Source organism: Haemaphysalis longicornis, unplaced genomic scaffold (assembly GCF_048455015.1).
Source record: "Haemaphysalis longicornis isolate Haplotype H1 unplaced genomic scaffold, Haemaphysalis longicornis Haplotype H1 scaffold_7, whole genome shotgun sequence".
Lineage (NCBI taxonomy): Eukaryota > Metazoa > Arthropoda > Arachnida > Ixodida > Ixodidae > Haemaphysalis > Haemaphysalis longicornis.
The window spans coordinates 99,611,490-99,638,345 of NW_027526422.1; the positions used below are offsets into that span (position 1 = coordinate 99,611,490).

Sequence of the window (26,856 nt, forward strand, 5' to 3'; positions counted from 1 at the left end):
CAAACGAAAAAAGAACGGACAGCCACTCGGGAAATAATAAGTCCCCTCACTCGATCCAACCTTGCAAAGAGAAAAACAAATTTGAAAATTTTCTAACCCCCTCCCCCTCGCGAAGAGGACGGCGGGAGAGTGCGGTGGTGCGTTCAGATGTTGTCGTAGCTCCTGTTTCCGCCGCCACCGCCGCCGATTCCCCCGCTCACAACATCACTCTGGCAGGTGACAAGCTTGACGAAGTAGACGCAGCCGTCCTGCGCGAGAATGGGGAAGAAGAAGAAAAAAAAGTTCGGGGTGATTTCTCATTTCAAAGGAATCAGTAAGGACGCAGAATATGGTTACAGGTGACTGAATGCATCTACACACACACACACAAACAAACAGTGGGCGCTTTAAACATGCACAAATATGCACAGTATGGACAACCCACTCTTTGTATTCGTGATGATGACTGTTGTGATGGGGACGATAAGATGTCGTACAAATAGACAAATGTTTGGAGCCAGTATTACGTTATGCTCTAAGAAGGAAAAAAAGAAGAAGAGATGCCACGCAAACTATGAATGCCCCCCTATTCAGCTGCCAGCCAGCTAAAATGAATCTACCAAAGGAAAGAGAAAGGGGTATCGGGGAGATGATGCACTGAGATGATGCACTGAGATGATGCACTCAAGAGACTATTAAAGCTTTTTGCTACAATGTTCGTTCAAAGGATTTTATAATAGTGTTTTTTAGGGTTATGATGCACGTTAATAAGAGTTTTAGTTTGCCCGCATAACCAAAGAGCTAACCAAGGCATCATAACCAAAGAGCTAACCAAGGCATCATAACCAAAGAGCTAAAGAGCACACCCAAGATCTAACAACTAGAAACTGATATGCAGTTTCGAGTCATCACTAGGAAGTACTTGTTATAAGTTGAATGGACCTTTTTTTTTCTGCGAGCGCTATGTTATCAAGCCTGTCAGGGTGTGCAAAAGACAGGAAAAAGTCGTTCGCAAGCCACGCCAAACCAATCCAAGCCACATGTTACTTGTAGCAACCTAGCCGCTCATTTGTTTCTCCCACTCAGACACACATGTCCGCAAACAGCAGATTGCTTGAAGATAAGCGATGCCGTCCCACGTTACGATGTTACCTCAGGCCAGAGACACAAGTCGAGGTAATCCGTTTATGGGTGTCTGAGCAGCTGCCGTTAGATGGCCAGGGCTTATAATGCAGCAGCAGCAGAAAATGGCCGTAGCTGGGTGCCAAGCCCGCATTTTCAGGTTGCAAAACTTCGACAGATTTTGCAGCTTTACAACATTAAGATGCAACCGCAAGTACACCAAGAATGTTAGGAGACTAGAGAAATTAAATAATTATTTTTCCTATTAACATGCTGCTAGTCTTGTCTGCATTGTTCATTTTCAATGTATCCCGCCCCCTATGTAATACCCTCCCAGTGAGGGCCTTTAGGAGCATTTTTGAATGAATTAAAGAATGAATGAATGAATGAATGAATGCATAAATAAAAGCTTTTGTCACTGCAAGTACAAATTCTAGGCGCGAATTGTAGTTGCGAACCTGTTTTGTGGCCACAATACTCTTGTTAAGTGCCTGTGCATGCATATATATGGGCTGCAGTGAACAATAGGCAAGCGAAGCAATGCAGCGGTCCATTTCTAACTTCAGGGTAGTTGGGTGTACAACTTAAGAAAAGAAAACGCATCCCCTTATTTTTTAAATGCCGCAGTTTAGGTTTCCACATCCCACATGAGGTCCCGTCATCACTAAAGGCTGAATTTGTAGGGAAGAAGAAAATTTTAGCCATAATTGCAGAAAACTAGATATGAAATATCCGTTTTGTTTTTCTGCCTCGATTTGGCGATGGAACTATTCTGTTCAACACCGAACTGAATGAGAAGTGTGCCTAATAGCTGCCAAGTACCATAAATTATATCAGGCAATTTTGGCAACAATGCACAATGCTCATCTGAAACAATTTTTTCCGATGGTGCCCACAATTCTGCAATACTTAGCAAACATTCTGTGCTACCTCTATGGCAAATGGTTAACACATTCTAAGAAGTTCTCATTCTTTATGACATCCCAATAAAACTTAAAGCACTTTGAAAGTAAGGCCCTGCCAAACCTGAGCCCATCTGTTACCCTCAAAGCACTGAAGCAGTGTTGCTCTCTGCTACCAATACAAAGAAAACAAATCTTTGCAGCAGGCTGTATGGCCCCAGCATTCAAGCTGCACATTGAAGAGACAACGCCAAAGTCCTAGCTTCCATGCTTACCTTTATTAAAAATCAATGTAAAATATGCTTACAGCCTAAAAATATGTATAACTAGGACCCACCATACTTTAGAAAATGCAAGTTACAACGTGTAAATAGCTGCTCTTGAAAACTAAAGTGCTATTATTTACACCATAAACTTGGGCAAACCGCCACTGCCGCCATGTATATGGTGGAAAAAAAAAATACATCCACAGCAACTTGTACACTGGTGCAAAAACAAGCACTGCCCTGTCGTGTACGTGTGTGCATGCTACACTAGCAATTGTTGGCACAAAAACATGCTGAAAGATCTTTGGCTACTTTGGCAGGCTCGCAACACTGCCACTCCTGAGACTGTAGGTTTTAGACAATGCTGAAGAGTTTGCAACAGGGAAAAAACGATAAACTGGCAGTTTTAATGTGAAACTTAACAGTAAATTTCCAGCATTGGATTAAAGACTTTTGTGGCTAATGAGAAAGGGGGAGAGTTGGTGGCATAACAGTGCTTCAGATTCCCTTGCAATGCCAACACCAAATCGCTTATCACAGGAAGAATCAGAGAAATACGAGGACTCGAGAACGATTCTTTGAGAGAACGTAGCCGGGCCTGCTAACAGAAAAACCTGGCTACGCAAGCCCCTAGGAAAGACAACAGCAATTTCCCACAACAAATTCTAATCTTTGGTGCTGAACAGTGCGCATTCAGTCGCGCGTGGGGACGAAATGGCCCAACTTTGAACACACGTAAAGACCCACATTGCATGACGATAGAACCACAATGCCACATTTAACTCTGCAACATGAACACAACGAAATAGGGGAAAGATAAAAGAAAGAGGTGGCTGGAACTTTTTACACTTGCCGATTCTTCACTGAAAGGGCAACAGCACTGACAGCAGCTGGAGTAGTAAAAATTGCCAAAAGCAAACCAGTAACCCTGTGGATGGAACAATGAGATCAGTTCAAATGGAGGCCCCCCTAGGGTCCCAATATAGAGAGCCAATCTGCAAAAAGTGCGGTTTAAGAAATCGAGAAGACGCTAAAATGTAACAGCTCATAGAGGATCATGCACCCTACCACCATGGACAAACGGCGGGGCTGGGGTGGATATAAAAATGTAAATAGGGAAGAGAAAAGAAGACCGCTCTGAATACAGAAAACAGATACTCGCACCAATTTATGTTCAACCCTCTCCTGAAAACAAGGTCGGATGGGAAACATCCAAAGGCCAGAAATAGAAAATGAAGAAAAGCGTGTGCTCACAGAAAACTGCGAACGATTTCGAGACCGCGGAAACGAAGGGATAAAAGGGGTGAGAAGATGAAGCTAGCTGAGACAATGAAACGAGACCCATCAAGTGTAAAAACAGGGCTGCTGAAAATACACAAAAAGAAATGCAGAGCAATTTTTTTTATAGCGTCAAGCAATGGAGAGACAGGCAATGCGAGGTAAGCAAAAATTGCGGCCTTGACAAACAAATGCATTCGAGAATGAGGTAAGCGAAAATTGTGGCCTTGACAACGAAAAAAAAAAAAAAAAAAAAAAGAAGAACGTTCTAGGATGCTTGGCACTAGATGCCCTCGTAGTAAAAAGGAAAAGGGAAGGGACTCTAGCTTGTGCAGCCCGTTCCCCCCTTTTGGGAGACTAGACGGGGCAGGCGGTGTTTCGGACGGACTGTGGCACGCATGTGTGCCAGACGGACTCCTCGACGAGCGAGAAACACACCACGATGAGGGAGGGCAGCTCGCTCCAGAACTGGTGGTGGGGCACCATCTCCCAGCCGCGGGCGCCGTTGTTGTGCCGGATCAGGATGCCGCCCACCAGGTACACCAGCAGCCCCACAAAGAACCTGCACCGCAGAAATCAAGAAGAGCGGTCACAGAGCGCAGCCCTGGGGGCTTCCAAGGTGGGTAGACAAAACAAACGGCGGCGAGCTAAAAAAGAGGGAATACAAAGTTTCTTATCCTGGTATATCGCCACGTATTATGCCTTTGGAAACTGTATGTTGGTCTACTAGTGCACGGTCGCACCAAAGCAGAGGGGAAAAAAAGAACGGCCACAGGGTGGAGCCTTGGGGGCTACCTTGGCAAGCGGACAAAACCAATCGCAGCCAGAGCCAGGCGAAAAAAAGAACACACAAAGTTTGTTATCCCGGCATATTGGTGTGAACCATGCCTTTGAATCTGTTTAGGTCGTGCTACCAGTGCATTTCTGTGCCTGGCTATCTTATTCTGAGCTTCAAGTGAAATGGGGGTTTGCAACACCCCTTCCCTGTCAAACAACACTGCACCGGCGATGTTTGACACGGAATGCATGTAGCTTTGCAGTCACTATCCTAGGCAATGTTCTCAATTAATTCAATGTTTCCGCATTTCTAGTACTGACACCAATTTTCGGCATTAATATTATTGCACAGTTCGCTTCCTTTACTCAACAGAATACCCTGGCTGAATTAGTATGAGCGGGCTGCGACGCGAAGAACATACTTCAATTGGATCTCATTTATCGGGCCGACATGGCAGCGCGCGGAGCGGCACTCAGCAAATGGACATCAGCGTGACATCATCCCGTGGCAGCCAAAAGAAGTTATGCGGACAGCGCTCGTCAAAAACTCGTGACGTCCCTTCACGCGCGCGGCCCCGCGAGCGGCGGGCAGACGCCGGCGCATTCACACACGGGTGCACGTAGCCAGAGCTACCGGCATAACCGCTGCCCAGAAAGGCACTGTTGGCAAAAATAAAATTCCACACACGGGAAAGGAAGTGATGATATAGCCCGGAATCGCAACAGAAGCCGCCATCAGGACTTTTATTGAAAGTGGTCGTTGAATTTTCGCCGCAATGGTAGGCCTAGCACCTTCAGGCAGCTCAGCCGTTCAGCTCCAACGGTGGCGCGGTCAAAACAACGCCCCCAATGGCCTCCGCAGTGTTTTGACGTCCGCACAAAGCGGTCAGGTTATGCCGGCATTCTGTCATATGCGCCTTTTGGGAGGAAAGTGCGGGAATTTGAAACAAACGATTTTCAGGACGTTCAATGTAATTAATTATTGCACACTGAAGTATTTAAAGTGTTGTTTCGGGTTCACCCGACCATTAGGCATCGGTAAAAGTTTATAGCCAGGCATGAGGTCACTCATTTTAATAAATGTTACATCTGCTAGAACATTGCTTTGTCCTTCATTGCATGAAAATATGATACAAGCGAGGGTCCAAACAAAAGTCTATACGTACAACCAGTCATTAAGATCAGCACTTCACTTTGTTACTTCAAAAGTTTGTTCAATCAGGAATCCATGGCTAGTTTACCAATAATATTCATACAAATTGACTTGACAATTGTAAGCACCCGTTCTCATCACCAGGGGGGAAAAACAAAGAAAGAGTTCCTTGCGTGCCAAAAGGACACAGCTGTTGCACGGTACTAACTCAGCCACTCCCCTACTCCGTCTCATTTTAAGCGAGCTATCTGCAAGGATTAGTTCGCGCAAAGGTCACAGGCCTGTGCAGTAGCGTGTGCATTAGGTATCTCTACAACAATCTCAGGTGATGAACGTCAAGAACAGCAGCTAAGCTAGGACTGTGCGGTGTGACTCTTTTTTGCTGGTGAACAGATTGCTGTTCCTTTATTTCTCTTTTTTTTAGTACTAATTGCGGTACAAGTTGGGAAGGGGGGGAGAGTGTAGCCTCACTATGCATGATAAAAACGAAAGTCAGAGGCAGAAACCATACCTCAAGATAAGATAACAAGATAAAGCAACAGGGCAATGTGAAAGAGAGCCGGTAAGCAGATAAACAACTTGTTTCAACAGAAAGGAAAAAAGAATGAGCAGACAATGCCTCAGCAAGCATTGCAGTATCTTCAGCGACCAACTGTGTGGTTGGCAGCTTGGAACACACATTTTTGTTGTGCCACCAAGTAACAGTGTCTCAAACACCACACTGCGAATTTTGCTTGAATTTTACAGTTACAAGCTTTCTTACATCGACTTTTAGGCTGAACTATGTTCCACTTCGGTTTTCACGGGTTCTGCTGCATTTTCACCTTACTTTCAGCAAAATTTCTCTTTTCTGTCCTATCTCCTCTCCTGATCAAAAAAATAGAAAGAAGAAAATTGTTAGACATTTTTAAAATTTTTGAAGAATTCCTCGTTGTTAGATATCGTGTTCAACTTGTTCTAGCAGCTTTTAGGCAACAATAAGTCATTTACAGCCGAGGTAATTTGTCTAGTATATTGCTGGGAAACAAATAGGAGAAAAAAAAAAAAAGAAGTTGCCCCTCCATAAAGGATTGCTTTTAAAACTTCTACACCAGCAACACACCAGAACAGGCTCAGTATTTTGCTTCGAAATGGGTTTTGAGCTAAATTGTTAGGATGTTCGAGAAGCGAAATTTTCAAGTCAAATCAAATATAAGTATCGAATATCGAATTGAATAAGGGATACTTTTCAAGCTATATTGCATTTAAAATTCACACGATGTGGTTCAATACTATTACAGTCTGGTTACAATAAATGCTCATGACAAAAAGAAAGAAAAAAGAAAGCAAACTAAACCATTTAGTATCTTTGTTTCTATGTTCAGCGATGCGCACCCCTTTGAGCATGCAAGATTCACTCTTGCTTCCAAGAGCAAGCTCAACAGTTGATAAGAGCCCCAGTATTTGCCCTACTCCTGAATGTTGGGCTAAAATCGAACTTTTGAAAATGTCGAATACCACAACCCCGGGTTGTTGAATACAAATGGAACTCCAAGGACCATTTGATCTGTTGATCGTGTGGCTTAAAACGCCGAAGCCACACCTGGGCCATGAGGCGCGCTGTAGTGGAGGGCTCCGAATTAACTTTGACCACCTGGGGATCTTTAAGGGTGCGCCAAAATCTTGACACGCCAGAGTTCTCACTTTTCGATTCCACCAGAAAAGAAGCCATCGTGGCTGTGATCGAACCTATGACCTTGCTTGGGCTGAGCAGCACAAAGTTTTAGCCACTGAGCCACCTCGGAGGGCAACTATTCAATTCGCTTTCAAAATGTCAAATGTTCGGCCACCCCAAAATAAAATAATAAAATAATAATACTGAAAATATTGCAGCGATGTGAAACTACCGTTCCACATCACTGCATTATTGGGACATCAAAGTGACGTAATGTGAAACTACCACTTCATATTGCTGCACTACTGGGGCATCAGTGACAAAATTTGCACTCACAGGATAAGGAGAACAGATCCCGCGCTGAGACCGCCGGGAGGAGCATGAGGGGTGCAGGCACCGTCAAAGGGAATGCTCACGTTGCGCTGAAAAGGACGCCAGGGTGAAAGAGAGAGTTAATGATGCAGTTGGAACAGTAAATGCCGGCACTGTAAGGGCGCTGATGTAACTCTAGAACAAACGTGCGACAATCTGGTGCAATTCCAGAGTGTGTTTCAGACAGAAATAGGTAAGTTGAATCTCTACGTTCATGTGGAAGCTTTGATCCAAACAAGTGAGTGCTCACTTAACTGCAACCGTGGTCGAGTGGCCACTGACGTTCTGAGCTGACACAAGAGAGCCACAACTCTGCTGTTTCTGCACATTTCACACTGGGTAGAACAGGGCTTAATTTCATTTGCTGCTGTATTCTGCTTACATCTTTCTTCACTTTTGTTTCTTCAACTTGTTAGTTTGACAGGCAGGCTTGATTGATTGATTGTAGGGTTTAACGCGCCGACGCAACGCAGGCGATGAGGCGCGCCGTAGTGGAGGGCTCCGGATTAATTTTGACCACCTGGGGACCTTTAACGTGCGCCGAAATCTCGTACACACGGGCGTTTTTGCTTTTCGCCTCCATCAGAAAAGCGGCCGCCGCGGCCGGGAATCGAACCCGCGACCTCGTGCTCAGCAGTGCAACGCCTTAGCCACTGAGCCACCGCGGCGGGTTTGACAGGCAGGCTAGTGACACGCCTCTGTGGCCAGCAGCTCATGAACTGCCCCGTTCACCAGTCACGTGACAACCACTAGGCTAACCCTTGTTCAGCTGCGGGCAAAGTGCTGGGGTAGTGCTGTGGCAATGCACTGGACTTTTATTCTTGAGGCCTGGGTTCACTGCCTGTACAAACTCAGATGTGTTTTTTGCTTACTCTTTACAGCAGTCGCCACCATTTTCTGTACCGGATGGCAACAACAAGTGTGCTGATTTTTGCACAACAGGGCACTTAAAGTTTTCACCCTCTAGAACAAACATTTCATGAAGACCAAATACAAGTTTGATTCAATAGAAATACTGCTTTATCTTGATAAGAGTCATACCAATGCTATCGCAAACTTCGAAAAAATAATGGAGATACTGAAGTAAGCATGCAAAGCAGTGGTGGCTCCCTAGCCACTTTCCGGCAACTTTTCTGTGACGTGACAGAATGGTTGGTGGCCGCTGAACTTGATTTATTGATTGACTGTAGGGTTTAACGCACCTACGCAACATAGGCGATGAGGCGCGCCGTAGTGGAGGGCTCCAGATTAATTTCCACCACCTGAAGATCTTTAACGTGCGCCAAAACCTCCAACACACGGGTGTTTTTGCTTTCCGCCTCCATCAGAAAAGCGGCCGCCACAGCCGGGAATCAACCCCCGGCCTTGGGCTCAGCAGCACAACGCCATAGCCACTGAGCCACCACGGCGGGGGTGGCTGTTGAACTAACCTATCGCTAAGACACACGAATGACTGGACCATTGCAGTGGGGCCTCTAGTTCTGTCCGATCGTATTACTTGAATGCTAATGTGCAGTTAACAATTATGATTTTACTGTTGGCCCATATAACATCCCTCCTACCCATAACACATCGCTGTAGTGCGAAATTTGAAAATTTCTCAATAAGTTTTGCGTATTTTTGTTTAAAAACCGTCTTCATGGCTGGAATGGAAGCTGAGTGAGGTACTGGTACTGAAGTCTGGTTCTTTCAAATTAAACAAAGTTGTAATGTGTCTTCGTGACCACTTTTAACCATGAGTGAAACTTAGGTGCAAACAGACACAGGGACGACAAAGGGAAACGACACCAGCGCTTTAATTTGGTGTCGTTTCCCTTTCTCGTCCCTGCGTCTGTTTGCGCTTAAGTTTCACTCATGGATGTTCACCAACTAGCTTGTCTCTCCATTATGCTTCCCTTTCAACCCTTTGCAAACCATTGTCGGGCATGGCCCGACAACGCAAAATGGCCCGACAACGCAAAATGGTTGTAGCGGTTTGTTTTCGGGATATGCCCGATATGGGTGTTCAAGATAATATTTTGTGTTTCTTTTTTGTTTTTTTTTTCATTGCGCCGTCATGCACGCACTTTTTGTAAACATGATGCGCCATCTCTTGAGGGATAAGTGAACTTTGTTGAATTTTTGTTTATTTTGCACTAGGGTGCAGCACAATGCTCAGCACGGGCCTTTTGTATTGCAGAGCATTTTAACGTGCGCGCTGTTTGCTGAGAAGCATGGCCCCTTTCTCATCACGGGCATTCTACGGTGGTACACTTAGCGAAAGCAATGACGATTTCAGCGAGGAAGAGAATTACCCGCCTCCATCAAGTAGTGATGACAGTGATTCGACGGAAGCAAGCAATAAAGACCACGACGGTGGTAGAGACAGCACTGGGCGGATCCTTACTCTGATCTACGCATTTTGTCTAAAGACAATAAATAGGCGGCCAAAAAAATATTTTCCTAGCATCTAGACGTTTCAATTGTCAATAATTTTGTATGGAGGCATACACAGCTGCAGAATCATGTGGAGAAAGAGCAGCGAAACCTGCAGTACCGCCACAACCTCATCCAACAGCTGGTGGGTGAGCTGAGGGATTGAGCCAAAAAGGGGGTTTCGTCAGCACATATGTAGTGCTAGGAAAGGCTATATGGGATGAGCCATTTTATCTACAAGCTCCCACGCCTAACCGGCAAGGACTGTGCTGTTTGTAGCGATAGAAAGAGGCAGGAGGGAAACTAATTTTCTGCAAAACCTGCAGTAACAACCCTGGTCTGCACCACGGAGAATGCTTCGAGCGGTCTCGCACGCTGCTAAAATATCGGCAAAGGAGTTGCAAGCAGAATGACAGAGGAAAAATAAATATCTTCCGAGTTTTTCTTGCACAGTTCCGGTTTTTCTTCGTGGCGCCAGAAGCTGCAACAATGGCTGCACACCAGAACGGCTGGAAAGTGGGTAAAAGTTCTGGACTGCAAACGGTTAATTAAGCAATTACCCCCGTGGCTTTGCTATGCAACGTACCTCGCAACCGTTCTTGTTGATGTCCTTGTAGTGCAGCTTGGTCAGCTCAGCCTCGGGGCCGACGGAGATGTGCTTCTCCTTATCACAGCTGAAGATTAAGTTGATCGTGACGTTCTTGTCGGTGCACTTGGTGACGTTTTCGGGCGGCACGCCGTGGAACCTGGCAACGAAGCTGTCAGGTCCTGGGAGCAACAGAGGCAGAGACAAAGGCATGTACTCGTGCGGGGGCACAGAAGCTCCCTCCCAAGTGGTAACTGCACTGTCCGATAACACCTCTAGCCGCTCTGCAACACCCACCTAAAGTTGGCTTCACTACCGCACACACATGCATTGCTTGGAAGACATTTTTTACGTGGGAAGGGGGGGGGGGGGGATTATAAGCAGACTAACATCAAAGTAGGAAGGCCGTAGCGCCTTTATCGAATACTTTAATAAGACCACACCTATTGCTATGCAGAGTAGGACTATAGTTACACACAGCGTCCATGCCCAGTTAAAGCCGGTCCACTAAATTATTCAAATTTCTTAGTTTTTTTTTCACACTGTAAGCCTAATTAAATGCTCATACAGGAGTGGTACTCTGCGATCCTCAAAGGGCTCACACTTTGAGAATCCAACTTTACAGGCATTTAGCATCAGAGTTATTAATGACACACTACACTTGTATTTCACAGGTTCCCAGTCTTTCAATGAGGCTCAGAATTATACGTGCTGATTTTGGCAACAACCTCATTGGCAAATTATTCGATGTTCCCAAGGTTAGTGGAAAGTTTGAAAGGGTTGATTGATTGAAAGGGTTTAACACGCCGACGCAACGCAGGTGGTGAGGCGTGCCGTAGTGGAGGGCTCCGGATTAATTTCGACCACCTGGGGATCTTTATCGTGTGCCGAAATTTCATACACATGGGCGTTTTTGCTTTCCGCCTCCATCAGAAAAGCGGCCGCCGCGGCCGGGAATCGAACCCGTGACTTCATGCTCAGCAGCACAACTCCTTAGCAACTGAGCCACTGCGGCGGGTTGGTTAGTGGAACGTAAGAAAACTTGAAAGTACTGCTGTGAGGAACAAAAGGCCCGATATGACAGCTATGGTTGGTTCTTTGCAATTGATGAAAGGGTGCTTGGAGGTAGACATCTTTATCTAGAATTAAAAAAAAAAAGCCAATGACGAACATATGAACGGTATGTTAGTGTTGGTATGCTAGCCTGATTGCAGAGGGCGGTTACACTATCACGCCGTGCGTACCTTGAGTAGATGCAGTAGAGTGCCACATTTTATATGTGTTCTAATTTATCAATGATGTACGCTTGATGTACCACATTACGCTAGCATATTCAAGAATGGGACGTACAAGTGTTAAACGTGCTACCAGCACATTTGCTTTAGGAGGTGCTGCTGTTAATTTTTCTTACAAAAATCTTCATTGTCTGAATGTCTTAGTGCATATAGTGTCTCTATGACATTCCATGTTAAATTCTTCGCAAATGTTATGCCCAGGCAATCGACACTGTTCCCCTGAGTTAAATTGTGGCTTGCTAGATTGTAATCAGGTGTATCGCTGGGAAGGAATTTTTTCAACCAGCCATATAAGAATGTGAAGGCTGCAGGGCCTTTAGGGGACCCTGCAACACTCTTTGAGCAACGCAGATAAACTTGCACGACGTTTAGATTACACTGCCAGAAATACCTGAGCCAAATACTACACGTGCATATGAAGCGGTGAGCGTGCAAATCACTGCAAAAGACGCCGAAAAACCAATCGCGCCCTCTTAAAATTGCCTCATTATGCACTACAGGCACCGCCAAAATGACGCAATTTGTGCGGTGGCCGCCCCATTGGCTGTTGCTAGTCGACTTCACGGCTTATTTCTTGCATTTCCTGTGATGATCTGCCGTCATCGGCGCTGTGTACCAACCTCTTCTATGCCTGAACCTGCACGCACAGTTTTGGTGTGTTTTTTTCGTGTTTTGAGTGCGCAGCGAGTTTGAGTGACCAACTCAATACTTCCCTTTCAATCAGACCACTCGAAAACAAATGCCCTCCTTTCTGGGAAAAAGCGTGCAGCTTTCGCCGCAATGTCTGCGGTCGAGTGGAGAGGGAATGATTATGTGCCATTTCTCGAGTCCTCATGCGTAGTTTCAGTAATAGTGAACAGATTTTCACAGTTCTTGCGACAGGAGATAGCTGGGACAGTAGACCTTACCCCAAAATACATTCTGAGTAGTCGATGGTAAGTGCTGCAGGGTCCCTTTAACGATTGCCATTTTTGTATGCCGCAAAAGTGTGACACAGAGAGCGTTTTGAAAGTTAAAAGGGGGAAACATTGCAACAAAATGATAGAAATATGGCAAGAACAAAGACAAAGCCATCTGGAGGAGCAGCAACTGTCTCCTCATCCACTCACCAGGCTTCAGCAGAGCATGGGAAAGAGAGAGAGAGGGAGAGCAGGTAGGTAAGAAATTTGATTCTGAAACAGTTTTGCGAGAGCGGCAGGGTACATTTTCAGGACTTTCGAGTGATGACCACATCTGAAAGAGCGACCCAATAACTAAAGTTTCTATTCACAAGACATTTACAAATGGCTTTTCTTGAACTAGTGTCACTAGTACGAGACAAATCTTAGCCATTCAAGCATTTTGCATTGCACTGCTGCGACTGTGAAATACTAATTCATTCTGGTGCCAAGGTAATCATTGTAAAACAACAACAGATAGGTAACTGCACGTATGCAAAAAAACTAAATAAAACCAGGTTGCGTGAGAAAGCATCTTTAAAATACTACTCTGAAGCAATTTTTTGATTCTAGAAACTCATCAGCCACAGTAACCATTGCTGGCTGTACAGCCCCGCATAAACCACAATTTTCAAACAAGGCTGGCCCAGTGGAGCTAGCATGAGGTCTATGCCCGGCCAACTTCAATGAAAATGTACGCCAACTGTTCTGACCAGTACAAACCGGTTGGCATTCGAGACCAGGTCAGGACTGGCCCAGCTCATGTAGTGCACGACCGGATAGTGCACAATGGATTAGCTCTTGAGACAGAGACGGAGCCCAGCCAATACATATCGCTCACTTAATACTCACGCAACCAAAGAATGGAGAAAGTAACAGAAGGCAACCAACGACTTTCCTACATAAACTGAAAACTCAGTTGCCTAGGTTGGTCGAAATGCAAATACATACGAGCATGAAATCTGCTTCGTCTGATCCGTCCTCTCGGAGTGATGATTGAATGGGTTTAACACGCCGACGCAATGCAAGCGATGAGGAGCGCCGTAGTGGAGGGCTCCGGATTAATTTTGACCACCAGGGGATTTTCAACGTGCCTTGAAATTTCGTACGCAGGCGTTGTTGCTTTCCGCCTCAATCAGAAAGGTGGCCGGTGCTCCGGCCGGGAATCGAACCCGCGTCCTCGTGCTCAGCAGCACAACGCCTTAGCTACTGATCCACTGCGGCGGGTGCCCTCTCGGACTGACTGAGCTGGCTTAGCATATACCCCAGCAAACAATGACTGCAAAACTTTGACTGCCAAACATCGTGTGCAACTGTGCAAACTCTGACATAAAAAAAAAAAAAAACATGGGGATTGCAATCAGTAGAAGCAGGATGGCCTACACCATGCTGCTACTGTTTTCCATGCTCTTAAAAAAATAAAAGCACATACGATGTATTACACACTGCTATTAACCGTTTTGCTTGAAAAAAGAAATAACAAAAAAGGAAAAGGGATGCTTTCACAACTCCGAGTTAGCACTGCCTCCTTCGAAGCCGACTTTGGTGCATACACAGCGATCCCAGCGATTATCCTGTGATTCTGTGTGTCCATACAATGCAAGTACATTGAGGAGCCCCTGCGACTCCAACCGAACCATTTTAATTTCATTTAATTGACGCCCTCTCAGCCTCAATTTATATTTTTAAAAACACAAAAAAATTCACAGGTGCCAAGGTCAGGTGAACATAGTGAATGTGGGAGCACTGTGACGTTTTTGGATATCACGACCTGTAGAGCAATGGGTGATGGGTGATGCCTGAGTGGGCGCCCTGTCACAGTGGAGGGTGCAGTTTTTCCACCTGTGTAGACACACCTGTGCCGAACGGTCACTCTTATTAAGTACTTGGAAAACTTTGCAACACAACTTGGTATTGATGGTTTGCTCACAAGGTGTCTGTAAGGCACGAATTCCTTGTTGACAATCCCACGGACGTCAACGAAAGCTATCAGCACAAACGGGACGTGACCGTCCGTCCCGTTTGCCGTGAAGGTCACGCCTGTCGTGCACCTTTCTTGGGCGCAGACACGCAGCAAGAACAATATAGGAGGGGGAAACGAAGCTTCCTAGCGCGGCCAGATAATGTCACAAGTGCTCGTCGTAAGTTAAGCTAGCGGCATCTGTCAAGGGAGAAGAAACTGCGCGGTCACCGCGATCGGCATTGCACTGCGCAGCCACGGAATGAAATGCGCCCGCTATCATTTCGTCCATCAGGTGCCGCTACCCTCTCCTTCGCCGTTGCAACGACAAAGCTTTTCAGTCCGCCTTGGTTTTCATTGTGACATTACCTGGCCGCTCGCACGTGCTTGCCGCAATGGCCCGTTTCCCCTCCCATACATTCTTGCTCCGTGGGCGAGGTGAACCGGGCAGTTTCCACTGCGACGGCTGCTGCTTCATTTCTGGACCATAATTGTTAAATTAGTATTCACCAGCAGTTGCAATATTGAACTTAGAAGCTTTTACTGTCTTTAAATAAATAAATAAATAAATTCAAATTTTTACATGCCGAAGCAACACCTGGGCTACAAGCACAACATAGTGGGGAAACCCAGGTTAATTTTGACCACATGGGGGGATTATTAACATGCGTCGCGGTTTCGACACACATGGCCATTTCCACTTCCTGCCTCCATCAGAAAAGCAGCCACTGCGGCCGAGACTTGAATCTGCACACTTGGGCTCAGCAGCACAACGCCTTAGCCACTGAGTGACTGCGGCGGGTGCGGTTGTCTGGCTAGTGCGAGTTCAGTACAGACAGAAAGACTGCGAAACTCGGCAGTCTTGGCACAAATTTGGTAGAACCGCATCTTATGTTCAGAACATTAGACACAACGTTATGAACTGCCCTATACGACTGTCCTGCATTATCAAGCACACTGCAAACAGTTTGCCTGCAATACGCAAGGATAGCCCTGTGAACTTTTGCTATTGTTTTCAGCATGCTTGTTGATGTTCACAAAGATTGTCAACATACGCTCGGCCCTAAACAGTCTTTCTTTGAACCGTGGCAATACCTCTGCAAGCTTCCCACGGCTTACGATGTGTTTCTGAAGCAGTTTTGCTAAATTCGGAACACTTGATGCAGATTCTGCACTCCTCAACCCTGTGAGGGTCCTCACGGGGTCACAAACGTGTCCTGCATGGTTGCTGCAATAACCTTACGGTGCCAACTAAAGGTTTACATTTCCCGCTCTTTGCGCTCCATGGATTGCATGGCAGGTGCTGCCATCTATCCAAAGAGTAGCAAGCAAACATTTGTTTTATCGTGGTTCAACCTTCCTGGCCCCGCTGGCACTAATTGTTATGTCTGACACTGCTCTCACCTCGCTTTGTTTACCTCTGGTTTTCAATGCATGCGCAAAGTGCTTACATAACCACACGCATGCGTCGCCTGCTCCCTTGGATTTTACCTAAGCGTAAGGTCGCCCAGTTTACAACTGCGCTTCCTGCAAGTTAGGTATGGTCTAGCACTGAGGAAGGTCTTTGATGACGATCTTTTTTATTCCCTTTTGGTCACTGTTTGTTTACAGCCACACGTTTCCTTGTTACAATGCACTACACATTTGCTTTGTAGTGAATATTCTTGTAATCGTTACCTTTACACAAGTCTTTAAAGGTAAAATGTGCAATAAAAATTATGGCTACAAAGGCACATTTGTAAAGAAAAGCATTGGACCCCCACAAGCATCAAGGGACCATGAAGAAGACAACACATCACTTCACTCTATTAGACAGATTGGGCAGTTCGCACCCCATCACAATTTTGTCTGACGGCAAAAGTTACTGCCACCACACAGAGATTTGTGTTTAAAAAAGTACATTTCGAATTACCCGCTTGCTGTGCCATTACATGACACGGCAAAAGCACCTATGCCGTACTTTGCGGAACAGCCAAAGACAGGCGGTCAGTACCCTGACATCGTGCTGCAGTTAAAAAAAAAACAAATGTCCGGCATTCCCACTTAGACTTAGTAAAACATAGCAAAGCACTGCAGCGTGCACTAATCTTACATCCCAAAATGGCACAGCCATAGACTGTTTAGCTTTGTTGGCGTTGAACGTCAAAAGTGAGCAGAACTGCACAACTTGAGCTCACCTGAAACTTCAGCACCTTGTGAAAAAAAACAACAGGCATAATTTGTTGGTGGTTCTTTCAAAATCTAAAGGTACCAGGCTATCACGAGAGCCACTCAAATAGTAGCGCAGTGTTGGCGAAGCTCATAAAGCCAATCACAACTTCCACCTCCAATCTATGTTCCATTGTAGCCTGTAGTGCCTCATCGACAAAAAATAATGCCATCTTTTCTTCAAAATACTACAAGCACCAGCTGCAATTGCACAGAACTATCTCGATCGATTAATTCGGTTGGCACCACCCAATCAAGCAAGTTTGACGTAGTAATATACATCACCAGTTAAACAAGTGCGGGGAAGAACTGCCGAGTCCCCAACCCTTGCTCTACATTCCTCAACATACAACTTACTTAACTGAATATTTGACTGAAGTTCTCAATAATGCTGGTGCGAGTGTTATTCCGATAAGGCAATGTTTTGATTAAAGTGAAGCTGTGGGTTATCTTCATGGCTCCTTTAATCCTTGCCTGCCGTAGACTAGCTGAGCTCGTCCACACGGGTTGTACCGCTCCTTCCGAAGACACTTTTGTGCAAGACACTTTTGCCATGTGGTAAAGCCATCTTCCAACAATTTTTTTTACATAAATAAAGAAGCCTCATTTCTCCGAAATAATGGTGTCATCTTAAGCCACCTCAGAGCAATCCTTTTTACAGAAGTAGAGAAATAAAGGAATGTTATTTCATCGAAATAATGGTGCCGTTTACTTCAGAACAACAACAAGAAAAAGCTCTACAAATAGAGAAAAACATTTTTCGGTAAATTTGGCACATTCTTCTTTCTTTTCCACGGTACGAAAAGGGTTGAACTCTGCCACACTGGTTGGCAACATACGCGGCAAATCAGTGAAACATAACCTCCCAAAATCGCACTAAACAAAACTACACGTCCTCTCAGCTGCACGGATGTCGGCGCACCGATACACAAGGCAAACAAACTTCTAACCACACCTAGGGCGGGAAGGCACACTAACACTCAGTTCATGACCATACTTAAATTCCTCAAACTGCTAGGTAGCACCTCATTTGGCCTCGCCATAATTTTTTAGGGGCGAAGCCCCTACGGGGCAAAGGCTGTCGGTGTCTCATGTCGGCGTCGTAACCGTCGTCTCATGTAGTCACGCTACTAAAACACCGGGACGCTCGTTTACCCCTCACGCTAGAACATAACACGTACTAAAAAAACACTGGAACACTCTTTTATGCCTCGTGCTGGAACGCTTCGTAACACGTACTAAAACAACACCAAAACACTCATTTACACCTCGCGCTAGAGAGCTTCGTGCTTCAAAGACACAAGACCTTTACAGCAAAGCTGTACACCCCTACCACCCAACGGTTTTATCTCCGTTGGCAAAAACGCCGAGGCACCAAGAATACACTTGTACACTGCATGCTTCGCCCCTCCAGAGTGAGAACATTACCGCAATGCCGTCCTCTTACCATTCGCCAGCAGCCCTGAGAACTTCCCAAGGTTGACCGGCCCCAACCCCGTGGTATTGACCTCGCATGCGTGTTCAGCACCACACGGGTTCACGGGCTCTGTGTGGCAAATCTGCAGGTACCAGAAGCACTCTCCAGGCCGGTTGGCTAAGCAATTAACGTCGGTCACTGCAGCCCTCCAGGCGGTCCTAGAAAGGGAGAGAGAAGACAGCAGGGAGCTGAGGGAAGAAGAGACAAGAGGGAGTGGGCAGTGTCTTCTTTGCCGCACATTCAAACGATCCAGAATGCGAAAGAAATTATTAATGCCCCTGCCACAATGGGAACTTTCAATCCGGATTGAAGCAAGCGCCCTTGACTTTTCGGCCGCGCTCTACGGACCGCCACTGCTACGCGGCACATTTCAATTCCAATTGAAAGTTGCACTGCTTGCACTCACGTCTGCCAGATGTCCGCAAAAATGTATTTCCCAACCAGTGTCTGGTAACTTTGCACGGTCATAAGTATACATTACTATATAAACGTTACCGCACGCTTATTTGGGTCAAGTTATTTGATACAATGTGTGGCATCAGTTGAAGTTGTCAACTTCTGTGCCATTAGAGAGCGGGGACGAGAGTGTCACTGTTTCCGTCCGATCATGCTTGGAAACCTCAATCGTACTTGGGAAACCAGGATTGAGTTTGCGCAGGATCGGGTTCGATCGCGATTGAAAGTGCCCGTGTGACAGGGGTATAAGGTACTCATTTTTAAGATACTTTTTCAGATACCTTGCGGGGCCTTGACTCAGTGGGTACAATGCTGCTGCTTATGTACAACAAATGCCAAGGTGCTTGTTCAGTGGTGCATGGTAGCACTACCATGGTTAGCACTGGAAAAGTTTGAACAGGTGGTACTATTGTGATACATTGAAATACGAACGACGCACCGGGTGGATTTCAGTACACACCGCGCATTTTGGTGACAAGCCGCGTATGCGCAGTACGAACAAGTTACGAAAGTTCGTGTCCAACCTTGGTATGGAAAGACCATCATTCGGCGTGTGAGCCTGTAGTTTGTCTTCCCACCATGTTTAGCGTCCACTCCCGCAAGCCTTATCCCACTTTGTCGCTGGGCTGAGTGAAAACGGCACACGCAGCTAGATATCTTCATTTTTTTTTTATTTAGTTCAAAGTGCCCAACAAACGATGGCAAGATGACGGTCTCTGCAAAGCAAGGTTGGTCACAAACTTGTAACTTGTTCCTATTGCGCACATGCGGCCCATCGCCAGGATGCGCGGCATGTATTGAAAGTCCCGCACTCCCTTGTTTGTATTTCAATGTAACACAATAGTACATTTCTAACCTGCCGCTCGCAAGCACCCAACACTGTGTGCTAACACTGCTTCACAGAAGGATGCACTGCAGATAAGATACTTGCAGTGCTTGCTTCAGTTGACCGCACTGTACCCAGCGCCCATGAGGACAGCTAGTGCATTTTAAACATGCCGGCTGCGAAGCCAACAATTATTTGTGTTACCATCACTGCTAGAAAGTGATCGGACAAGTAAAACTGTTGGCAAATCTTTGCCTTTCACCTGTATTTGCATTTGTAACACTGTTCGAAACCAACGGAACTTTTCACTGCACCTTTATTCATGCTCGTACCAATAGGAGCACACAATGTCTGTGATTGCACCACTCACAGGCTGTATGCGCAGAGTTGGTTCAGAGGTGACAACGACAAAAATTACGCCACATCTTGTTCTTTACACTGCCGCCTCCAACCTCTGACTGTTGGCAAATGAAGCTTTTTGAAAAGGACAGTGCAGGCCAAAGCCATGGCCAAGAAACATGATTGGCCTATTTAAGTGGGGCTTCTAGTTTACCCTGATCGTATCACCTGAATGCTAACAGGCAAGTGGACACACTGATAAGGATGTTTTTAGCACTGGCCCATATTATGTCACTCCTACCCATATTACATCACTGTAGAATGAAATTTGTGTTTTTGCATTTCTTGCATTTTTTGGTTAACCCTGTAATGACCAAACAATGAAAACAATAGATACAAATTCTAATGCTTTATTAGATTATAACTTGTGACAAAAAATAAAAACACGAAGAAACATTTTTCTCCCAAGGTTATCAAATTATACAATGTATTATATACCCATAAAAAATAAGTATATGTCTACCTACATATATGTAATGTAGGTATACAGTTTTACGCATTTACACCTTAGTATATGTATATCTACATATAAAAATACGAATATAATGTACCGTATACACATAAAAAGGTGTATCATATACCCATAACAATCCATGTAGATCCACTGGGAGCACTTACAATGGAGGAAGCCATCTTTCAAACTGCATGTGGGACTCAATGCGGCCAGTTATGAAAATACAATTTTTGAAAAACGTTTAGGAGGTATCAGAAATGATTCAGCGAGCATTACTTGGCAGTCGACAGGCCCAAATGAGAGCAAAAAAAAAAAAAAAGGAAGGTTGCGTGCCATATAGCATACATTGCGCATTACAGGGTTGTTGTATTGGGTGGTTGTATTGTGCTCACCACTTGTTATCTCCAAAACATCTAGCATAGGAGGTCCTGCCTGCGGTTCGGAAACCTTGGGACCTCCTCCTGTAAATTCCCCCGATGTTAATACACTCTTGTACTTTTCTGAATAAATTTGAATTTGAATTTAAACCATTAGTGGCTAGAGTGGAGCTGAGTGAGTGCCCAATGGCTAGTTATTTCATATTAAACGAAGTTTTTTGTCTTCATGGCCCTTCAAACCTAGGTTTTCTCTTGCACTTCCTGTTCTTTTTGCGACTTAAAGGACAACATCACGTCGGCAGCCTCCTGGCTATACGGTGGTGCCACATAATGCAAGGCAGAGAGACTTCTGCATACCTGGCCCACGTATGAGTCACGCGGTAAAGCCGATGACTGACTTGCAGTCACCTAGTCGCCTGCGGTGATGACTTCACCGTCTTGGCGCCAGCCTTCAAAATCAATACCACCAACAAGTGATAGTGGCACACACTTGCCCACCTTGGCAAAACGTAACCGAAAACAGAACTGAAACAATAATGACCGCTTGTGGTACTTGAGTGATGAGCTGGGTTATTTTAACAGCGAAGCTGTTTAGCAAATCGTAATTTTTTGTGTCCACGGTTAAAATTACCAAAAAATTGCTGAGTGTGCGCACGCGAGAGCGGCGACCACGCGGCACTAAAAATGAAAAAATGCCAAGCGCTTGTGTGTGCGTGCCTCGCAACGACGGCCCAGCGTCCCCGGCACACTTGTCAAGCCAAGCATGTCCACTTAAGGAGATTGGCCAAGATTTGCAAAAAAGACACAAAACTCCAGCGTTCACCGTAATTGTGGCAACACTAGCTTGGAACGAGAAAGACACGTCACAGCGTACACCCCTCCAAGGCGATGTTCAATGATTATCACTTCCTAAGAAATGACAGATGCTCATGCTTATAGTAACAATGATGGAGTAAAGGTCATTGCAGCAGTGAAGAAGAAGCAAATCGGCTGCAATTGTAGAGTTAGACTTTCGTGAGGGTCGTGAAGGTTGTGTACCACTTTGCAACTTCAAGTCTTAGCGGTAGTGTGAGCTTCCTTCGTTTTTTTTTTGTTTTCTCACTGCTCACAAGCTGAAGTCTGTTTTAAAAGAATGACTTCAACTTAGCAGGCCCCATACAGATACTTTTTCATTAGCAGGTAGCTATCTCACTGCTGTCCTTACGAAATGGCTAAGCAATCTCTGCCAGTCCCTTATCAGGTTCGCAACAAACACAAGTCCAAGTGCTGAAAATTGTACGCTGTTGAAACGCCCATTTTCACATCCCTGACGATAATGTGCACAGCTGTACATGTGCCATAGGCTGCGACATTGCAGTTCTTTTTTGTGCACTGAGGTGGACTATCATACATCCTAACCTATGGAATCAGCCTAGGACAGCATCAAGTATAATGCAGGAAACTGCACATTTCAGGCACAAATGGCAAACAAGTCATTTCAAACAACTATTTCTTTCTAATGAACACGTATTAAAACTATTCCATGGTTTTCTAATCTCAAATTATCTGGTGTTTACTCATAGGCACACCAGCATCAAACTACTATGAAGCCAAGTACGCTCAACTTCTCACTTGTTTGCTCCAGACCATGAGAACAAAACTGAACGAATTTTTCACAACACAGCTGTAGCTGCGATGCTACCAGATTTCCAGTGATAAAGGCGTCATCCTAAACGACAGCAACTTTGCCGCCAAAGCTGACTTCACAGCAAAGCCAGCAGTGCCTGTTGCTCCATACGCCCCCCCCCCCCCCCCCCTTCACCTACACCTAGCAGACAGGCCCACAGAAGCAGCTGAAAGAGGCAAGCTGTTCCTGTGAACCACTGGCGTTACAGTCTGGAGTGCTTGCTTCTCCCTGCCGCCAAGGCGCAAGGTGTTATATCACATCGCCGTGTGCCTTCCCAGAGTTCTTCAGTATACACCAGTTAAGAAACTCGGCTTCATAATCCCTGCTGTGCGAGCACTCCTGCTTCGTTGAAGCTGAGGGCCAAGCATATTGCCACAGCCCCTAGGATACAAAGCTGAACTCTGCTAAACTTTTACTCATTAACAGTAATACCTCTGCTACACTAGCGTCCGAATGTCATTTGAACCAAATGTCATTTGACTCGAATGCCAAGTTGTGCTGCTCCGCTGGGTTTCAAAATGCCATTCGGCTCAAATGACATTCGAGCCAAATGAGCACCGAGAGAGAAATTTGGGGCTCTCGAATGCGATTTTTAGAACTCTCGCGCACAGAGTTCCAAGTCAGCATAAACAAATACATTACTGGCGTACTTAAGACAAGCAAAATATTCGTAATTGTGGGACTTTGTTTACTTCTTATTCATTTAAATCATATTATCAAGATGGAATAATTCCATACTCGCAGCACCAGTGCGAGCAAGTGACAAACAAGTGTGGCCAGAAAGCACAAAAACCTCGATTGAGATTCAGAATTAAGCAAAAACCATGATAATTTGACATCATTTAATGCCAAACACTGCTGCTAAATTTGATTGTTGCATTATTGTGTAAAAACAGAACACAACTAAAGCAGTGCCATGCAGCATGGCGAGCGGTTGTTAAAGCTTTCAAATGCCGTCGAATTTGTAGCGGAGCACGGCGGATTCTGAATGGCATTTGAAGCACCCCATTTGAGTCAAATGACATCGTGAACATTCGGACCCTAGTGCAGCCGAGGCATTATGCACAACTTAATAAAATAAAGCTTGCTTTCCAAATTAGGAAACGTTAAATTAAACAATGTTCACTTATGTCCCAACAGTTTTTCTGTTATGACTTACGGCAGCAGCCGCAAATACTTGAGCACTACCTCAACTTTCTCTCAACAGATGGCAGGCTAATCCACTTGTCCCTCATTTGCCCTCAGGGCCTATGGGGAAATTTCACAACTGGCGTACATTGAGTAACTTTGGTGCTCTTCATACCCATAGCCAATGCGGGGTGGTTGTACAAAGTTTACCATCAGAAAGTTGAGAGAAGCGCGAAACTTTTCTAACATTAAAATTTCGTTGAAAACCTTAGCTGTACCTTTGCTGAAAGTGCGTCCAATCGATCGTCAAACCCGCAAAGACCCAAATCGCGAACAAAGAACGAACCCATGCGACGATTTTCTCGCACTAAGTAAACGCATCTACGATCTAAACGTATACCGATACGTGGTTTATGAGATAAGGGCATACTATTGTACTCCTCCGCGATAGACACTTGTATTGTCTTATCTAGAACCACTCCTTTCTAGCGATTTCAAGTAACCGTCTTGACACAATGGAAGCCCGCTTTCACGCACGCGCCGCCTGTCTAGACATCTTAGCAGGGCTTTTCGTTTGACCAACCAGTCTAAGGGGAAATGCTCTAGTTTTCTGACAGGATACCATTGATCCCAATAAGAAAGCTTTCACATTAAAAATCCACTAGGTGCACTGCGCATTTAAACTGGCCACGCAAGAAGGGTTTGCCTGAGCAAGCTGCAGGTGCTTTGCCATGTTACTGCCTAATTACCAATATAGCTGTGCAGTCACTTTGCACCACATCGCATGATGACCATGCAACTTTCTTCTAGTTTACGAATTGATTTTCCTTGGAAGTTTTTAACGGCTATATGAATGGTGTTTCCTTGCGCAGGGTCATCTTCAACTGACTTTTTTTTAGTAGCAATCTACAAACACAGACGTACCACAATCACACTCGCCTTCATTATGTCTCCCCCACCCTCTACCCATTCAACTGCCCATACTGCAACTCTCCCAACACCACCAGCCACCTAGTTTGGACATGTCCGTCCAATCCCCCCCCTCCCTACTCCCCTCTCCCCCTCTCCTGAGCATTGGGAGCGCGCGCTGCGCTGCAGCCAGCTCAAAGAACAGGAAGCCCAGATTCTCCGGGCGAAGACTGCAGCCACAGCCCGCGGCCTACCGGAATAGGATGGCCACCCAGTGCTCCACTTTTTAACCCAACTCCCTTCCCCTCTTTTCTTAATAAACGTTTTCAACAACAACAACAACAACAATCTGTTCTTGCGCAACCTAACAGGGCTGAGATTCCTGGTGGATGTTCAGGATCGGCCAGCAAGCCCCTGGCAATTAGGTTTCTCGTTAAGCACTCCAGCATGTTTTGTCCAGTCTTAGTGCTATGGCCTTCAAGGTTGGACTCAAGGTCAGAAGGCTTTTGGTCTGCCAAGTGCCACTCTTCATACCCAAGCAACATGCTCTCCCTTGGGTCATGAGCTACATATTTCAGCAGCATGGTGACCAGCTACACGGGTGTGATTGATTGATTGTATAGGGAGCAACGCGACGACGCAACACAGGTGATGACGCGTGCCGTAGTGGAGGGCTTCGGATTAATTTTGACTGCCTGGGGATCTTTAACGTGTGCTGAAATCTCGTACACACGAGCATTTTTGCTTTTCGCCTCCATTAGAAAATTGGCCGCCGCAGCCGGGAATCGAACCCGCGTCCTCGCGCTCAGCAGCACAAGCTACAGGGGTGTGAATGTAGGGGTCCTGCACTCTTCCACTCAGTGCAGCAAGGCCAAGGGGTGCAGCTACAGTAGTAGGCATGCAAAATTATGTTGGGATCGCAGTTGCTAGAAGAAAATTGTGCTTCATGGTTTACTCCGGTATTGAATCAACCATTAAAACACTCTTTTACTTCCCACATGCAATTGCTCCTTTTTGCTCCTGTAAAGTGTGTGTGTGTGTGTGATAACCTTGCATTTCTGAATTTTCCTTTAGTGACTGTAATGAACACGCGTTTTAGTATACTGCGTATGAAGAGTATTCGCAGAGTTACACTGGAATTATTTCCTTTTTGTTGACCTGCCCTAGTGCGATCCGCGCTGCATTGCCCTTGGCCCGTCTAGCTGTTCTGACAGCTTTATCGGCAGCAAGCGTCCCATCAGGATTGAGAAAGAAAAAGAAATGAACTAGTAACTACAATTAGCAATAAACTGAAAATTTGACCTTGCAGCACTTAGCTAGTCCACCATTCAATTATAACGGGCAAAAAGAAGTGTTATTTACTGTTCCAGTTGGTTCATACTGAAGGTTGGAGAGAAAAAAAGAACAGCGAAAAGATGAGACGCAAACTCTTTACTCCGTGTTCGCGTCTCATTTTTTTAATGGTTCTTGTTCGCCAACCTTCGCAGGTGACATTTTAGTTCCGTTAATTGTTTCGTTGCTTAAGCAACGTGGGCGGAAACCCCGCGAAAACAAATTCATCGCGGGCAACGATCTCGTCTATGTCTCGTATCGAGTGCCCAGCTATCTTATCTCGTGCGCAAACCAAAGTCTGTCGTGGAAAACAAGCGCCAGAGCACGCAATTTACACTCCGCGCAGAATAGGGTCCCCTTGTTACTAAGTGAAAGTACAATCTCGTCGCGGCACACCAAAGAATACAAATGTAATGCTCGGGCAACCTGCTCCGCTAGCAAACCCGCCCCCATGCGACAACAGCTGGTCCGGCGTCATCCCAGCCGAAATTAGCCACCATGGCTCGCAAGACGTAAAGCAAAAAAACGTGGCGAGCCGTCTACCGGGCTGCATGTTTTACTGAAACGTAAAAGCAAAAAGCTACGCCCAGGAAGGGTGTCACGCGGCGGTAAAACAAACCACATGACTCACTTGGTGAGGACATCGTAGTTGTAGCCGCCTTCAAGCTTGGGGCAGTCGTCAGCCGCTACGTAAATTACGGCCGTCGAAGCTAGGATGAGGGAAAAGCGGCATAAAATCGGCGTTAACTTGAGCATCTTTGGTGAACACAACACGTCCGAAACCTCCGATAAAGGGCCAATACTTCGCGTGGAGCTGATTTGAACCGAAAATGCATCAGCCACATCTAAACGGACTGGATTGACTTGTCTGATTATCGGCTGCGACGCAGGCTATTTTGACTTTGGTGGCCGACCCTCCATGTGGCC

General features: G+C 45.7%; 1 protein-coding gene across 1 annotated transcript; it reads right to left on the bottom strand.

The window, feature by feature from the left end:
- Positions 1 to 26,808, bottom strand: LOC144146169 (cation-dependent mannose-6-phosphate receptor-like). The gene is made up of 6 exons (XM_077678135.1): positions 26,561 to 26,808; positions 18,353 to 18,540; positions 10,505 to 10,686; positions 7,468 to 7,553; positions 3,986 to 4,109; positions 1 to 248 (listed from the first exon to the last, which is right to left on the bottom strand). Exons 1-6 carry the CDS (start codon positions 26,683 to 26,685, stop codon positions 144 to 146), a joined length of 810 nt encoding a protein of 269 aa, XP_077534261.1. The 5' UTR covers positions 26,686 to 26,808; the 3' UTR covers positions 1 to 143.
- Between the last annotated feature and the right edge of the window lie 48 nt (positions 26,809 to 26,856).

Bases quoted from the DNA above. Each gene is read 5' to 3' on its own strand.
- LOC144146169 (XM_077678135.1), bottom strand. From the start codon at position 26,685: ATGCTCAAGTTAACGCCGATTTTATGCCGCTTTTCCCTCATCCTAGCT. The intron at 7,554-10,504 runs GTACGTTGCATA...CGTCCTTTTCAG, and splicing joins TCAACAAGAACGGTTGCGAG to CGCAACGTGAGCATTCCCTT. The intron at 249-3,985 runs GTGTGTTTCTCG...ATTCTCGCGCAG, and splicing joins AGCTGCCCTCCCTCATCGTG to GACGGCTGCGTCTACTTCGT.